General features: G+C 38.8%; 1 protein-coding gene across 1 annotated transcript in view; it reads right to left on the bottom strand.

The window, feature by feature from the left end:
• Positions 1-1,105: 1,105 nt before the first annotated feature.
• LOC128480980 (cytosolic beta-glucosidase-like) overlaps positions 1,106-19,126 on the bottom strand; it is a 22,761-nt gene continuing 4,740 nt past the window's right edge. Inside the window, exons 3-6 of the mRNA XM_053458331.1 lie at positions 12,807-13,034; positions 11,566-12,368; positions 10,750-10,873; positions 1,106-1,503 (exon numbers count right to left, since the gene is read on the bottom strand). Coding sequence (XP_053314306.1) covers positions 1,277-1,503; positions 10,750-10,873; positions 11,566-12,368; positions 12,807-13,034 — 1,382 coding nt within the window. The 3' untranslated portion in view covers positions 1,106-1,276. The remainder of the gene's footprint in view (positions 1,504-10,749; positions 10,874-11,565; positions 12,369-12,806; positions 13,035-19,126) is intronic.

Below are 19,126 nucleotides of genomic sequence, written 5' to 3'. Positions count from 1 at the left end.
TTCTTCTTATCAGATTGAACGAGTTAAATATCCACACTGGCATTCCTTCCTCAGCGAGAACTCCTATTAACGTCAGTGGGACCGCCCATTGACGTCACCGGATCCGCCCACCAAATCACCGGAACCGCCCACCGACGTCAATGGGACCGTAGTTTCCAGGTATGGTTATATGCAGGACATAGGTGGGTATAGGGAGGAGTATGGGTGGAATATAGAAGCGGGAAGAGTGTGCGTGGACATGGTTGCATTTTTAATAATTTGCAAATGCCTTATCAGTTATATATTGTATATATATATATATATATATATATATATATATATATATATATATGTATCAGTGTTTTGTTTAATGTCACTGCAATTGATAAATCACTGTTTTATGGAGTAATTCTGTACATATAATTTAGACAGGCAGCAGAAAAATAATTTAACAGAAAATGAATTATATCCTTTAATAATTAGAATATATCTAATTTTTTTGCTTTAGGTAACTACGCTGGACAAGTTTGATAAGTGATGTTCTGTATTTTTGTTTCTTAAAATTGATCATTCAAAATAACAAAATCAATACATTTTAAAACTTGTAAAAGAAAGTACTGCTACAATAATAATAAAAAACCCTTTTTTCCCAAATTTTCTTTTTTAACTGTGTAATGCCCGTGGTGTGATGAGGCAAAAGAAAAGTTTATTCAATAACAAATTTCATATTTTGAGGAATACAAATGACATGTTTTCAATCATTTTCCTTGACGGAGATTAGAAGAGTTCTTGCTCTTAATATATGATGATCATAACAACATGAAAGGAAAGGATAAATGCATTATGGGGAAATTTACAAATAGAAGATGATGAAAATTATGCATAAAAAACTGCCATGAAATATTAAAAGTATCCTGGAAACTTTCATTATTACTTTTCTCATACTGTATTGGGATTTATCCACCAAACCTCGAGTTACAGGCGCGTTATAACGAGATAAATCACTTAATATCAATACTTCGTTATGGAATGGAAAAGAAGAGAATGCAAACCCCAACTTAACTCTTCAAGCAAGAGAAACTCATCGCTTGGCCCTGCATAATGCCTATTTCAACTCACCTATAGATTAGATAATAAGCCCTTTCTTAAATCACTACAGCTTTATTACATTATATTTTAAAGGATCCTTGTTGTCCCTAAAGATCTAATTTGCTAAGGCATTAAAAGCGAACGTATTCGAAGCAAATAATTTTGTGTTTCATTATGATTATGCGTTACCTTTTATTTATCCTATAGGTTAATTATTCAGAGATGCCACAGTTTCTCCTGGGCCTGTTAATGCATTTCTTTTAACAATTTTGGAATATTCTATTGCTGAATGGTATGGAGTCCTTGGAAGCTCTGCATTATCAAAATCCACATGAAAAAGCCCAAATCGGACACTGAATCCCGATATCCACTCAAAATTGTCAAGCAGGCACCAACAAAAATATCCTTTGACATCAACGTCATCCAGTCTGATGGCTGAAACAAAAAAGTTATAATACGTTAAACTTGGTATGACAGATGTAATAATAATAATAACAACAATAATATTATAAAATAATAATAATAATAATAAGTATTATTATATAGTGCCAACAGATTCCGCAGCACTGGGCAATGTGCTTTGGACCTTAGCAGATATAATCAGAGACAGCAGGTGTGGAAAATCCTACTACTGAAAGGCTACTAGTTGCCACAATGTATGGCGTATATTAATGCAAAGACAGAAATACATCCATTTCAACACACATTAGCATATGACTAAAAGCTGAACCAAAAATTTAACGAGAGAATCCTTGGGGATGTACATAGTAGACGCGTGAATGATCTGCAATATTTTCTTAAATGGTATTTTATGGGCTCAGTATTTTAAATATATATTTTAACACTATAAATTCATTGATGCCCAGGCCAACTTCTCTTTGGACACTGACTGAGGTACATGAATAAAGTCACACGCATCGTGTGCTCTCATTTTGCTTTCATTTACATCTCCTAACACAAATGTTATTGATTTTTTTTTACCGAATACATTGGTTTTAATGGGCTTAGTTATGATGGGCAACAAATCTCTCATTTTAGTTGGTGGTTTTCTAATCCCCAATTGTACTAAAATGGTAGTAGAATGAGGGAAAGATTGGTCCAAAATCAGTTGCTGATCCCCAGACATATGATAAGTATCTGATCATAGATTAACTACCCACTGTACAGCGTTATGGAATTTGATGGTGCGATAAAAAGTAAATAGTAAACAGTAAATAATAATAACTACTATTTGGTGCTGTGGCTCACCAAATGGTTAAGGGACCTCAAACCCCGTAAGACATGGTCAATATTAATTACAACTGCATCCTTTCCAAGATTCCTACATCTTCCAAATCTTGATTATTTTTGTTAAAGTGCCCTGATACACAGTGGAGCCCTGGTCATGAATTCAGTGTCCTTATTTTTGGCTTTAATTTAATATCACAAACCCTTGTTTCAAAATTCATTAATTTGAACAGCGTTTTATATAAAAGTGTATTGTGATGCTGTAAGCCCCAGGGAGATTTGTTTGGCATTTGGGCACAGGTGCTATACATATGTCATACATATGGGTCCCTGGGGTGGAGCAATTGGAGAGCAGGGTTGGCCAATGCTCCATTCCCCTTCCAGTGGAAAATCCACACCAGTTTTCCAAGAGACTAGGGCTGTGTGGGATCCGGCCCATGATTCCTATAGAGCCTGCATCAGGCACAGGTGCCGGGCATTAAAGCCCATGACGAGACTGTTGGGGGAAGAGGAAGCTTCCCTGTGCTTCCAGGGCAAGGAGAGGCCCTGAAGAAGACCATCCCTGAGCCAAGTGAGGCATTGCCTGGATATTTTGAGTGCTGTCTGGACGAGGTTTTCCTGAGCCTGGCTTAGCTGGGTCTGGCTGGGAGGTCTAGTTAGTGGGTGTTTAGGCTGCTTAGTCTGGGCCAGCATAGTATAGTTAGAGAGGGCTCCAGTTGGGAGCTAGGTTTGTTTCTTTTTATGATTTTGTTTTGGGGCGTTTTGTTTCAGCTTTTGAAAATAAAGCACTGTTTGCTAAGAGTTGGTGTTCCTGAGCCTTATTGCCCTAGAGGACTATGCTGAAGATGTGTATAGCCATCACGCTACAGGGTTTGTAACAGTATATACTGATTTTATTTTCACAAATAACAATATAATAATAATTGTCCATATTTCCCCCCCATATAATACATAGAGGGTGCATTTTGTATTTGTGATGCAAACTTTGTAATAAATAAATAAAACATTGAAGCAACTTCTAAATTCCATCCAACAGAAGCAAAAAAAAAAAAGCACAGAAATGTAATAACGTGATATGCCAATATGATTTATGAAGCAGTGAAGCACTGAAAATAAAGTAAAAAGCAACCTTTGTGTGTTCAACTTCTCCTTAAAACTGAGTGGAATTTTAAGATAACAGACAGAAAGGAATGGCTGTGGATCCAAGGAAACTGGAACAAATGTGATAAGCAGCGTTCCTCTTATGTTTCAAGAGCATTCACTTTTACCTGAAAACTGTATTAAGAAGAAAGAGGAAAGATATAGCACAACATTCGTAATGTGCTTCAGTAAGCTTCACGTTGCTTAAACCATTAAAACATGTTAAAAGATTTCCAGCTCTAATTATGGAGTGAGTTTGAATGCTCTGTAATTCCCATACCCCGTAAGCTATAGATCACATTTCCATAAATCACATCAAAATGGACAATGGATTTTCTACCTTGCGTACTCCTCATGCAGGACAATTTATTAGCATTTTTCTTAAAAACAGCTCACTCCTTGATGCTGGGTTAAAACGGGGAAACTGCACCTACAAATCTAACGTTTCAATGGTTCTTACCGGCTCTCAAATTGTATATTTCTATACGAATACTTCAAGTACAGCGCTAAGAGTGTATTTGGGTTTCTCTAAGCAGATAGCAAAGTATTACGTCTTATTTAATAAAATTGTTAAAGCCAGCTATCTGTCTCCCCCCAAATCGTGATGATTTATATAGAAGCTAGTCTAAAATTGCTTTGAGTTTAATTACTTGCAGCTGTTTAAAGCGGATTTCAATGTCAATTTCAAGCCATTTGTTTTGTTAAAATTACCTTCAAAATGTCCTACACTGGAAAAGAACTTAATAGGAAAAAAGATTAATGGGGCAAAAAAAAAAAAAAAAAAAAGATTAAACGGTTACAAGGGAGAAAATTGTTCGGGATTTTAAAAAAAAATCCATATTAATTTAATCCCGAGACCCAAAAACATGGCAGGACTATTCCTAACTTCTTTGTATGAGCAGAAGTTGCAACTTTGACCTTCCAGTAAGACTTGTCGCTGTTCGAAAGCTCGGATTTCTTTAAATCGCTATTATTATGCCCATTTACCCAAGGATTCTGGAGTCACCTTGGCAAGAAAACCCTGAAACTCGAGGTGGGACCATGGAGAGTTCCAGTTACGGACAATGTCCTCTAATAGAAATGGAGAGATTTTATAACTGCGATTTCAGAATGTTGTTCCACAACCACCTTGGCACTTTGGAGATAATGATGTTCTTCCAAAAATGGAAAAAAATGCTAAAATTTTCATTATTACGCTTAGAAAGATATTTAGCAGTAGCGAATGCTGTGTTCCTGAACAATAAATAATTGAAGGAAATAATCACCCAGAAAGCAATAAAGGCTAAAAAGAATCTGTTAAAAGGAAATCGTGTTAGTAGTAGGTTCTAACTTATAACTATGTCTGTCAATCACCTACTTAATATAACGCAAATAATACCAGTTATTAGAGAGCTTATGGCTTTGATCAAAACCTCCAGTCTGCCAGTAATACTGGTTTATAAAAGGCTGAGTAGAATAGGGAACACATTAAAGGAACACTGCAGACACAGTTAATATTTTACAAATGGTTGTGCTGGAAATACATCGCTGTTACTGTACGGCAAATAGAGCCTTCACTATTTTCTACACAGGCTGGGAGACAATATGCATTTCTTAAAGGCCATGCTAGCAATATCTCACTTCTATACTGTGTCAAGTACAGCGGTAATGATAAAGTATGGTGCAACAAAAGGTACAATGATTCCAGGCCCAATGATCCTGTACCCTACCCCACTGCTGATGTTGGCACCACATTATGAAAGGCTTTCATGCTGGAACCAGAGATAGGGTGCCACCAGTCACAAGGAAGAAATGAACTGGGAAAGGGTGTAATCACACACAAGAGGTCTTTGTTCCTGACTGATCAGGTCGTCAAGCGATCGAGCCAGGTATGAGTAACAGAGATACGCTACTGCTTGTTACTCATTAAGGCATGCTTTGTTCTATTCCTAAGAAAATGAGTATTCCTAACACTTAGTCCCAAAGACATGGAGCTACATTCACTAAACCAGGGGTTTTTAGGAGAGTTGAACAATTCAACTCATGGACTTCATCATGCATAATAAAAGCCAATTCCAATGAGTTGGTCCTGGAAAACACATAGTTAATGTGGGGGTATTTCATACAAGTCACCTCTTTGGGGTCTATCCACTGATGTGAGAGTTGACAGATGAAGCTGCAGGAGAGTTGTGGTTTCAACTCTCTCACTTCACAATTCATTTTGAAGGGCTAACGTTGGCAGGTTCTTCCAGCATGAAGGACTGAACTGGTCCTGCATGATGACTAGTGCAATGTGTGAGGACCTAGAAAAAAATCTCACTGATTTAGGTTATAAAGGACCAGCCAAGTTCTTCAGTTAGTAGATGTTTATTGTGGATGACCCTTCATGATGTATAATGAAGTCAAGGAGCTGAAACACAACTCTCCTGCAGACTCTCCTGTCCACCCTACATTTAGGGAATTGACCCAATTGAGTTATCCGTAACGAATAGTGATTTCAGGAAGATGGATTGTTTAACTCCCCCAAAAACCCCCGTTTTAGTGAATACACCCCACTGCGAGAGAAGACTTAGTATTAGACTACAAAAAGTGAAGGCTGAATGGGTTGGAGAGAGGCCGGTGAGAGCATTTAATGTTAGCAGTTATTAAGAAAAGAAAAAAAAAAGAAAAAAAAAATTGTATGACCTCCGTCTGTTCTCAGCTTGCGTTCTCTAACTTATTATTCCAAGACTATACATACATGCACGCAGAGACATATTAAGAAAAACCACGTGTACATGGCATGTATAACCGCTAAGCCAGTGAATATATTATTATATACCATTTTAATTATGAACTCATATTGGAGGCAGCAGCTTATTGCTAAGAATAACTAGCGAATAAGTACAATCTGACTGAAGATATGCAATTTTCTCAGCAATTTTAAAGTCTGTTCATTTAGGAATCTGCTTAGGAAATATACATGACTGTGAATACAGGGATCATTATTTTACTTTACAGAACATATGGTTCATTTGGATACTTGCAAGTACTTAATGTTCAGCACTAATATCGTACTGCATATCATGCTGTTTCCTTTAGTGTGTTTTTGACACAATCTATCTTTGAAGCCTACAAACTGGCAGCATACATTGTGCATACATTAAATGGAAGCTAATACGGAGACCAGCAGCAACATGTACTATCTGCAGATAGGTTTTTTTTTTTTTTGCAGAATGATACTGCAGCACGGGGTATAATGGTTAAACAGGACAAAAGAAGAGAAAAATAGTTGATCCAAAGGTACAAGTCAGTAAGCCACAATCCAAGGACTCTGAGCCCAAAATAGCAGCTTCTGCATATTGGGAGAGGGTGGCTTAATTGCATATTGGGAAGGCGTGGCTTAATTGCATATTGGGAGGGAGTGGCTTAATTGCATATTGGGAGGGAGTGGCTTAATTGCATATTGGGAGGGAGTGGCTTAAACAATTGTAGGGGTTAGATCTTGTGCAATCAGCAAGATCATGCTGTTGGTTGTTAAAATTAGTGGGGATGGGGGTGGCGTATGTATCTATCCCAGCACCAGTGCTGTATTCTATGTGGCAGGTCAAGGAGGGGGCGTAAAACAGGGAACTTAACACTCTATTGGTTTATCGGGCTCTCTGTGCACTCCGTCCAGTGGGCCTGTTAAAGGGAAAATCACTGATGATGTCATATCCAATCACTCAGATGTAAGGAACGGTGTGCGGAGGGGGTAGCTGTTGGCACTCAAGGACGCCTATCCTTTTGCAAGGGCTACACTGAGTTGAGCAAATTTGCATGAAATGTAACAATTTTTATTTTTTCCGCCCCTATAATGGTTACAGCCCTGCATTAAAACATTAACGAAACAGGTGCCGACAATTTATTGATGCAGGCGCTCATATATTCTCTAGTTAGGCTCCCCCAGACATGCCAGTCTGCTGCTGGTTGCAGAAATTTGCAATGTTGCCCGTTGAACTAGCGATAAACTTCCATAGAAATTCCATAGAAATGTGTAAATATCCCTGTGCCCCAAAAAACAGAGTTGTCATTTTTAGGATGATTTTTTTCTTAACCTCAGCAAAGTGGTGCAAAAACACTCATTCACCTTTCCTTAAACCTCTGCTTTTTACGCTCCCGTGAAGGGGCAGTCTGGCCACGCTCTGCATTAGCTATACCATCCCCTGGCAGTAATTCATAATTCCAAAACGTAGAACGTATTACATTTCGACTCAGCAAGAGGCACTTCTCATGAGTCAGCGATTTAATACAGCTTCGTACGTCTCATTTTAGGATCACACACAGATTCCATAGAATTCAAACTGTGAGTCAATGGCACCGAATAGTACTTTATTATATACACTCTCCATATTAACCACTGACACCCCAGCTATACAAACATTATTAACATGTCTATCTAACACGCATCAAATCATTCTCTATATCTCAATGTGAGAGTGTTAAAGCGAATGCATGTTGTAGAGTCAATGATAAAAACAAAACCCTTGATCTATCATGCTAAATGTTAATATGATATTCCTATAAGTCTTTACGTGGAAGAAAGTACGGTATATCCACCCAAAAGAAATGGGAAAGTTCTCCATGACTCCACAGGAAATTTCTGGTGAGCCCATAAATCATCTGCTTTGCAAAAAATGCTTTTTGATCTCTCTCTCTTATGTAAACTACTAGCAGTGTATTCCGGAGCTTTACTGCCCTCACTGCAAAGAATCCTTTCTTCATCTTAGGAAAACTGTGTCCAGGGGAACTTCCCAGGGTAAGCTACGTGCAGCTCTCCCTTTCGAGGAGCGGCTTCATGTAGTGGCAGGGCTAACTGCACATAGGAGCAGGGCTAGCCTCAGGCAACCTTTGGTGGGCAGGAAAAAGGAGGCAGTGACCACACACCAAATCCTCTGCCTGGAGAGAAAAGGAACTGACCAGGAGACTCAGGAAAGCTGGGCTTCACTCGGAGACTCCAAGTCAAACCAAGTATGTGTGTGTTTCTCTCTGTTCTGGTCACCTGAGAGAAAGCTGTTTATGTGTGTGTTAATCATTTGAGTACATGTGGAATTATACATAAAGTTCTCTTCTGGGCACTCTTCTTCAAGGAAACCAATGGAATGCTCTTGCCGGCTGCCTACACTTTTGCAACAAACTCATGCTTTTATACATAAACTTGACGGTTCTTCATATTTCATATATCTATTTCACATATATAATGGATGGCAACATATTTCACCTGCCTACCACTCACAGGACCCTAAGCCAACACTATGCACCTGCCTGATTTTCTAGGGAGTTGTTGCTCTCTCTTTCCTTGATCTATATGCTTAATCAGTCTAGACATGTACCGATCCTCTACAAAGTAGAACACTCTGCGCGCTAATTACTCACATTTATTGCGTGTACACATGTTCCTCATTCTTGCAAAGTATTAGAACCCCACAGCAGCGCTGTCAATCAATGCCAGCACATATCTGGCACGCGGGGGTTAAAGGGGGCTTACTATGAGAGACAGTCACCGCTTAGAACGCTGCTGCATTTGTTGCACGCAGAATGACTTTTATACCTGCTTTTATTATAGCCATTTATAAACTTTGGCTATGTTAATGAACACAAAGTTCTCGGAAAGCTTTTTGTTTAAGTGAAAACATTTTTCATATCAACTTAATCTTTATTTCCTATAACAACTTTTGAACAGGTGTACATGCTTAGCATATTGAAGTGTGCTCGGCTTTGTGATATCCTCATAGACATTTCATTATGTGATTTCACTGGGATGAGACAGACGTGGAAGAACACTGCCATCTCCAGTCCGCACCGATAGATGCTGTTGGTGCCGATTATATTTATTGGTCGGATGAATGGAGGAAACGTGACAAGATATGAACACAGAGTCAGCTCTTTGTCAGGAGGCTTCATTCTATTTTCCTTGCGATTCCTAAATGTTTCTGCTAGATAATGTATTCAGGAAACCAAGATTTGCTGTGAGTTGCAATGGTTGACTTCACCCACTTTATTTTGTATTGAGTTTCTGCTGCGAGTGGGTAAGTTGGTTCTTTATAATGAATAGCCAAAAGGGCTAATTAAAACTAAAATCACCACAGATTTTTGTTTTAATTAACCCCTTAAAGCCTTCATGACGTTCTATACTGTCATGAGAACATGTTTCCAAAAACATGCCATGACTGCATAAACAGTCATGGAGAAAGTAGCTGTTCCTGGTGCAGGAGATTCCCCACACCCAAAGCAGTCTTTTTAGGTTGTGCGTTGCTCTATTTTTTGTATATTTTTTGTGCTTATTTGCAGGTTCTGACCAAACATTACGGCTGAGCACCACACGGGAGCCTCATTAATGGTGTCCAGAGAAGGCTTTACATTGCCTGAGATACTCATTGTGTTAAAAGGCAGTCCCACTGATTCAGCAATAAAGCCATTAAAATTAATCAGGACTCGCCAAATTTGGGGTACTTTGACGTAGTGGCGGGGTAAGCAATATATGGCCATATAGTGTGATGGAATCCCCAATATTTATGCCTTAGATTGGTGTTTTTGATTGGTAATCGCTAGGTATGTGCTGACTTCTTGCTCTGTTTTAGAAACAATGTTTCTCCTTCTTCCCACAAAGGGAAAAAGGAAAAAAATATTTTTCTACTGAAATATAAACAAAAATAATAAATAAATAAACAATACAGTTAGCTTGGCGATGTGATTGTGACATCACAAGCATACCTAAGATGTACAAGAGATCCCTAAAAGGGATCTATATACTGATAGCAGAGCAAAAATATTAATATCACCTATTCACCTAGCACTGCATGTAAAAAGTATAACCCCCTTCCAAACCCCTTAAGCAAGAAGTATTAAAAATACTACCCAATATGTATGTAAGGGGTGGATGAGGCCTGCTAGAACATAAAAAAATGTTTGTGGGGTATGTCTGTAATCAAGGGATGTTGCTGGACATAAATTGGGTCATTGTTCATCAGTGGCACCTTCTGTGTAGAAGGAGTTCTAAGACAATTGCAAAAAAAGTTTTTTTTATTTTATTCTAGTACAGGCCTTTTACATCGCGAAAAAATGGCTATACTATTTGTGTGGGTACATCAAACACATAAAAAGGGAATCTTGATTAAACCCACATATGGGAAAAATGGCATGAAGGCGGCTTCTCTCTGCTGGTGTCTGACAGACCCTCGCATTAATCCACTTGTGTAGCGTTATTCCTCTAAAGGGATACTTTGGTTGTATTTTTAGGGTTTATTGGGTTTACTGGTGGTAAAGTGCCTCAAATACACATAATGACAAAGCACATGCTCAGAAACTGAAATTTACCTTTCAAAATTTCCGTCAGTGTCTCTTGAAAATATGTCCATCTCTGCACGTCCTTTATCACTGGGGATTCGTTTTGTGCAAATCCATTTTCAGTAATATAAATGGTCGGATTGCCAAATGTGTCCTACAAAAGAAGGAACGTGTCTTACTCAATATTAAACCAACTGTCAAGTTACAACATTGAAAAAAGATGCTTATAAGACTATGTGACACGAAAATACGAAATAAGCAAACCAAAATGGAGTGCGCGTTCAAAAAGGAATCAGAAAACAAAATGGTGTCTAAGCAAATTAACTTTCGGAGGTCCCTGCTCTTATACTCTTAAGTAGAGCCTCGGGCAGCTCTCCAGCCACCCCCATAATTTACCTTTGTGGAGGTCATCTGTATATGAAGGTGCTCTCCTTCTTATGGACGTGCAGCATGGGGTAAGGTCACTATCGAAGCTGTGCCAGCTGGGCATGGACCTTCACAGAGATCTCAGATCTCCCTAACAGACCCTGGCAGTGTCATGTCATCTCGCTAACCCTGTTGTGTGTATTGTTTCTGCCATTCTATGCTCCATTCCATGTTTCACGTCTTTTGTCCTCTGCATCTTTCCTGAACACCTACTCTGCAGTCTATATCTAAGCATGTAATACTACGGTATATCCTCCCTGATGGTTTGTACTACTCGCCTGCTTCTATCACACATGGCTGTAACAGAAGGCAGTAAGATAAGGACTTCATGTGCTTGTTTGGTAGGTCTTTTAAATAACAGCTGATTTTAAAATACTATTAAAACTATGGTGGTCATTTCCCTTAAATTATGTAATATACCTTAATATATGCCAAGAGTTTACGAAGGCCCCATGGAACCACAGCTAACCATTCAACGCCACACTCGGGCCAGTCAGGATCCTTTATGCGCTCCGCTGCTATGTCGGAAGTACAGCTCGACTCATCTGCTGAAGACGTACAGTGTCTTATCTTCCGACTAGTGTAGTAATTCAGACAAAAAAAATCCGCTGTGCCTTTTATCATGTTTTTTTCTTCGTTTGTGAATTCTGGAAGTCTGGACGTTTGTAGACCTTGCGCTTTGCTTCTCTTGGAGACCACAGTTTTCATTATTTCTGGGTAATCGCCGTCAACAAAGATTGGTTTGGCAAACCAACCAACGTAGAATGATAAATACCTTTCAGTTGCTTCTTTATCTTTTTCAGAATTGGGATCATAGGGCTCAGCCCAATCAGAATCAATAGCAATGGAGACAAAGCCCTTTTGCTTGTTCTTGAAATCATTCTTGTATGTGTGCCAGGCCTTAGCATGTGCTTTTAGCATGTTGTGAGCGGCTCGATAAGCTCCAAGACCGGGTTCCTTTTTACCTGGAGCAAAAAGACCTTCTTCATAGCCGAGTTTCGCAACTACATGAGGCTCATTAATAGTGATCCAAAATTTGACTCGGTCTCCAAATGTTTCGTAGCAAAACTGGGCATAATGATTGAAGATCTCAATTGTTTTCTCGCAATTCCAACCTCCTTGATCTTCTACAGCTTGCGGCAAATCAAAATGATACAGAGTCACCACTGGAATGATGTTGTTTTCTAATAAGCTGTTGATTACCTTGTTGTAATAGTCAATTCCTGAAAAGAAAAAGGGGAAAAGAGTAAATGGGATATCGGTAAAGATAAGCAGAAGACATCTGACTGGCCTACAAATACTGAGATATTACTAATCTCAGTTCTGCCTACTGTACTTTTGTTATTTCTACATTATTTATTCCCCTACAAGTAACAAAACCCAACCGTTCATCCAAATCTTACTCTAATCCAATCATTGCTTCATTTTCGGACTGTAACTTGAAGGTGAGTACACAAAGTAAGTTGTCAGTAGTTGACACTCTACACTAATTAGATCACATTATTTATAAGCAGGGAACATACAACAAGAATCATTTATTTGGTCTTCCAACATACACACATACATTAAACGGTGCCATCAAACATCCAGATTTAATTATGCCAGACAATAGCAATAACCTTGATTAAAGCTTCAACCTTGTATCTGTAAGAAACAATTACCTTTCTGGTTGATAAAACCTGTCGTCCCATCAGGTAACAGACGTGACCAGGAAATCGAAAAGCGGTAATAAGTCAATCCAAGCTGTTTGATGCATTTCAGATCTTCCTCCCACAGAGTATAGCTGCCACAAGCTACATCTCCAGTCTGGTTCTTGAAAACTCTATCTCCTCCCTGATGGGTGAATGTGTCCCAGACATTGAGGCCTTTCCCATCTGCATCCCATCCTCCTGATAAAAGGCAAACAAGCTAATGGTTACCCATCTGCTGCTCTAGGAAAATCAACACTCAGTATTCAAGCAATGAAATAAAATGCAGCTCGTCGCTGGTACATGTATAATTAAGCAGTATTATTTGAAAACGCGTAAGTAAAGGGGATGTGGATTGTGCCCAGTCACTACGTATCCTTTTCTGCATTTTTAGAATAATGATACTAGAAGATTTTTAAATATGATGCAATCGCCATGGAAACAATGGATCTTAACAGCAAACGGCTATTAATAACTATGGACTAAACAGCTTATTATGCCGAACGTAGGTGTAACAAATGACGCACTACTTTTAAAAGTTAAGTATTTTGCAAATTAAATACAAAAAGCTAATTACATGTGAGCTAAATCGGAGAAGGACGCGGCTGCATGGTGATTGGGCGAACCTGAAATGAGTTGCTACGGGATATTTTCTGATGAAAGGCTGTAAATGACCTTCATCTGCAGGAGCGCGTTTTTCTGTAAAATACTCAAATACTTGGGTAATGTTTTTTCACGCTTACCGCGATTGCACTTGCCTTAGGCTTCTGCTTTCTCAGGCATGGTATTATTGGCAAGCAACGGCTTTTTTCCTCATCGCAGATTAATAGCTTATTAAAAAATCGCAAGCAATTAAAACAAGACATTAACAAAGCAAAGCCTTTTTGTTAATAATTAAGATGTATTAAAGATGTGAGGTCTGTGTACAGATATATATATATACATGTATAGCTACAACTATTACACCACCTCAAAACACTCTCAGCCAGCATCCTGTCTATGCCATCTGAACGACCAACAACCTTGATAGCTCATCATGACTCTACCAAATCATCACCATCCAAACAGTCCTCTCCTATTGTTTTACCTCCCCCTCAACCGACTAGAGCAGGACCCTCTTCTCTTCTTGTACCAGTTTGTTATTGTTGGTGATTTTAAATAGCTAATTGTAAAGTGCTACGGAAACTGCTGGCTATATACATCGATCAGCCATAACATTATGACCACCTGCCTAATATTGTGTAGGTCCCCATTTTGCTACCAAAACAGCCCTGACCCGTCGAGGCATGGACTCCACTAGACCTCTGAAGGTGTGCTGTGGTATCCGGCACCAAGTCGTTAGCAGTAGATCCTTTAAGTCCTGTAAGTTGCGAGGTGGGGTCTCCATGGATGCATCCGGGTGCTGCATGTTCTCCAGGTAAGCGACGCACCCGGCCATCCATGTGATGTAAAAGAAAACATCATTCATCAGACCAGGCCCTTGTCAAAGTCGCTCAGATCTTTACACTTGCCCATTTTTCCTGCTTCTAACACATCAACTTTGAGGGCGAAATGTTCACTTGCTGCTAAATATACCCCCCCACACACACACTGTGGTCAGTGGTCATAATGCTATGGCTGATCGGTGCATAAATAAATGTAATAATGTTCACCATCTGCAATAAGAGAAAAGGGCTCTGCCATAGACTGCAACAAAATAAAACAATAAAAAAGGTGTCTCGGGTATCAGAATGTAGTCCAGGGTTCATTCATTGGAATGTTTTGTATAATGTATTGTATTGTAATGCATCATTCTTCTCTATAGCAATATAGAATGTTAGGTAATTAATTCTATTCAAATATTGTCACCCCGAGACTTACTGTTCATTCTAACTTGTCTGTCAAGAGAGAAAAACAACACACAACCAATTAGCACTTTTTTTTATTATTATACTTGTATAAGCCTATGTTATGTCTGCGTACACTTTATAATAATGTATTTAAACTATACGGACGGACACTACAGCCACAGGATTATTTCAATCTTCCATTCTTTTTAATCTTCCACATATATATCCCAACATGGTAAGACAAACTCACTTGACTTGGAAATATTGTTGTCCTTTCAAACCATAACTAACAAAGCTATATATCTTCCATTATACCTAAACTCGGCTTCTGTGCTACTTTTATTTTAGATTGTGACGTTGTCTCCAAGGCTCTTTTATTCATTTGGTACAAATAACCTTTACAGTTAACCTTTAAATAGCAAGCAATAGTAGACCCATTAACAGTCTTGAATGAGGCATTTAATCAGGTTTCCCAAAATATCTGCTCTCTAGAACCACACGTGCTTTTTACATACAAATATTTGAACTGTAGATGCCAAAAGGGTTTCATTCTTCTAATTCAATTGCATTTAATTGACATTTACCTCCCTTCCATGGACAAACACTTGGATCTCAGTGTATTTCACACAATAAATCTCCTGTTTTACAACTGTGTCATATCGCGATAAAAACGCTGGCATGGGAATTATTGTTAAATAAACCGTAACACCAAATGCTTCCTAAAACATTTTAATTTCGCTCTATTCCAGAAGGTTACTTGGAGCCACTTACAATAACATTGCGTTACCATCCGCTCTGAATTGACACAGCTGCATATGGAACACATTTGGGGTATAAAAAGGTATTTTGGTGCAAAAGTGGTCTTATGGTACCACCGTAACCAACAATGGTGTGTTCTGCAAATTACAGTTGGCTGGTGGTAAAAACCAGATTTGTACCAAGATCATCTTTTATACATAACCCCCATTCTGTGCAACAGTACAGACCTCCATTGGTGTTATTGCTCGAAGGCCATGCAACGGTCATCAGCATTCCTGGGAACTCTCCGGATTTGACACAGAGATTGCCGGGTGAGCACTGCTTCTCCAGGTCAAGACCCGAATCCTCCGGGTCACGGGAAAGGGGGGCTTGACATGCCCCGTTCCCCGCCCATTTTCACTTTAAATGGTTCCCAAAAACGCCTGGATATCTGCGGGAACGCCCCCGACATCAGCGGGACATCCCACTGACATCACGGGACCGCCCACTGACGTCAGTGTGCAGTCCTGGCCACGTCCCGCAAGGGAAGGCCCCGGGTAGCCGGAGCCCAGAAGTTCCCAGGTATGGTCGTCACGATATCTCCGCAACCAGCCCATGTGCCATCATTTTAAACAGATTATAAAGCTTTGGTTTTCATGTCACCCATAGCACCCTGGCTAAACTTCACTTCCAGATAAATGAGAATTTGATGATGTTAAGCGTCATAAAGAGTACGGCCTAAATTGATAAAGTGATAACACCTTCAAAATTAAATTTTTAAGTGCCATAATACCGATTCTGCATGAATAAATTATTTTATTCTAACACTATTAAATCTAAAGTATTAAGCCAATAGAGAAGGAAAAAATATAACACCATATTTATTTTGCCTCTAAAACCATATACCTTCTGTGTACTAAACCGGTGTAGGTAGCCTTACACACATAATAAAACAATAACAATATTGTTTTATATAAAACACGATAAAACAAGATAATAATAACTATATAAAAATGTACTTTGACATTTATATCACATGGATTTTTTTTTCCTTTCAATATAACTTTCAGTCCATAGAAGCCTTGAAATAAGGGAAGATTCAGAGTGCATGTATCCATTCGAATTACCTTTTATATAAGGTTGATTTGTTGAGGTTTCCCTGTCCTTTCAACTTTTTTTCTCATTTCTTTTAACCTCTCAGACTAATGGAAATTTCCGTCCCTGTTAATCTGTACAATAAAAATTGACCTGGCAGGCACAGAGCCTGATAAATTTCTTGTAATACATGTTGTAAACTTGATGAATAAATGCTTCTTTGTCCTGAGGATAAGGTTCACATAAACAGTAAGGTATGATAATTAGCATTGTTGGAACTGGGCATTTTCCATTAGCCTGTATTGAATGGGAAAGTGGACATCTAAAACATGATAGCATTATACACAGGGCTGATTAACCCCTTTGGCTCTATAAAGCTTGTCACCTTGGATAAATGAGACATGGCTTCTTGTGTACCAGGGGTTAAAACAATTATAAAGGATCTATGAGTGATTTATTTACAATTGATTTCTGATACATCATACTTTTCTAAGGTATATGGATACCTGAGAACCTGGCAGATTTCATGAAGAGCCTCCAGGTGAAGCACTGCTTCATCTGGACTCCAGGTTTGTATCTTCACTCTTTGGGCAGGAGAACAGTGATCAGGCCTGCTGAATTTATCTACCGGGTTTAAATGGTATATCAGTGTCAGAAGTGCTCTGTGTTTTGTCTGGATATGCCATGGAGCAGCACAGACATATACATGGGAACTTCCCAGGGTGGGCTACCTGGAGCTCATGAAGGAGCGAGGAGTATAGACTTGCCATCCATAGAAGTGGGGCTAGCCACAGGCAGCCTCAGGTGGATGGGACGTGGGTAAGGCTTAATGCTGATCCAAAGAAAGATGAAAATAAGCTGGAAACCTGGGAAAGTATTGCTTCCCCCCCGAGACTCCGGGTCAAACCCAGAGAGTTCCTAGGTATGCCAAGAGACCTCTCGACATGGTCGTGATTTAAAATAAGGTGGTTGGCATCTGGGGATAAATACAACTGTAACCATTATTCACAATTTATACAGTATTTGATTCACAGCAGCCGTGGGCAGATTATGCATGTAGTTCTTCAATACAGTATTGCTTAAAACTCCATAATGTCAGATATTTCATTAGAAACAATACTGAACGCATTCTCAAAAATCTATTACATTTTCAGAATGAAAGATGAGTTTAATCCAGAAGCGCTGACCTATAAAAAAATAGCAGAAGTCATTTTTTCAGCAATTCTCACGGAAATTATTGAGATTTTCTCTCGAAAATAAGAAATGTGTACTGAAAGAAGCAGTTCACGCCACTGTTTTTCTTGCAATCAATATGTTAAGCTGTTCTTCCAGTTTCCTATACACATCTCAAATGTCTCCATACATATTTAGCCATTTTTTCTACGAATAATGACATAAGTCAAAGAAATACTTAAGTAAGTTCTCAGGGTACTTCCTCTTGAACAGATTATTTTACCTACTCAAGCTTACAGAGATTGCACATTGACCCAATTAATGGATGTCAAAAATACTCTTAAAAACAGTTATGTCAGGGAAATAAAGGCATTCCAATGGAATGAACACACAAACGGTATGACTATAATAAGCCTCAGGACAGAACGCGTGAAAGCGAGGGAGCTAAAAATCAATTATCTCCCACCAAACACTTCTACGTAGTGAAGGTGAAACGTAGTAATGCCCCTAAAGGGACAGTAAAATCTTACTGTTAAGAAGCATTATGTTAAAGGCAGTGTTTGGAACACAGTGACAGTTCCTCTTTACAAATAGTATCCCTTGTTTGGGTTATCTTTAATGGATCAAGCATTTTGGCATGAAACTGGATGCAAGAAGACAACCATCCCCAAGGATGAGTCTATGGAGGTCCAAAACTATTCATTTAATTTTGTTGAGCAGACATCTGCACCAAAACAACGTGACCATGTCTGGGAAGTTCTCAGGGGGTGGAAATGGATGGATAATGGTTAGGGAGTAGGCAGAACCTGGATGGGGAATGGGTTGGCCAAAAGCCAAAGAACCCAGGAAGCAGGGCTTTCTTTGGAGACTTCTGGCAAGTCTCCCGGTATGAGCAGAACCCTTTCCCAATCCCGGTTAAAGCTCCTTTGTAAAATTAGCATTAGGAAGCCATAATAAAAAGTACCAGTAATATGTTTCAGGATATTGCCTTGTACATTTTATAACAAAGGAACATAGGTCAGTTGTTAAAAAATGGACTTAATTACAGTAATGTAGTAATTAGCCTAACAAATGTTTAATAATAGACACAGTTACATTTTAGTAAGAGATTAGCCCATTCATAAGTGGAAAAAAAGGTTAAGGTTTAATGTTTTGTTTAAAGGTAATGTATTTTATTAATTGAAAGTAAACCTATAGCTATTAGTCTTGATGAAACTTGCTGCGTCCCCCAGAGTAACATTAAGTTGGTACCAAAGTTTATGAGTTTAGCAATGCTCGCTCATTTCATGACACTCACTTGTCAAACAGAATCTACAATGAGTATTCAGATTTGATCACCAGCCATCCAGAAAGTTCAAAGCTTTTTAACCCCTTAAGGATATATATATATATATATATATATATATATATTTGTGCTTTGGATTACTAGCCCAGAATATTATAGAACAAGCACAGATT

Source organism: Spea bombifrons, chromosome 1 (genome assembly GCF_027358695.1).
Source record: "Spea bombifrons isolate aSpeBom1 chromosome 1, aSpeBom1.2.pri, whole genome shotgun sequence".
Taxonomy (NCBI): Eukaryota; Metazoa; Chordata; class Amphibia; order Anura; family Pelobatidae; genus Spea; species Spea bombifrons.
The sequence above is the reverse complement of the archived record's forward strand: the minus strand, read 5'-3'. Positions and strand labels throughout refer to the sequence as shown.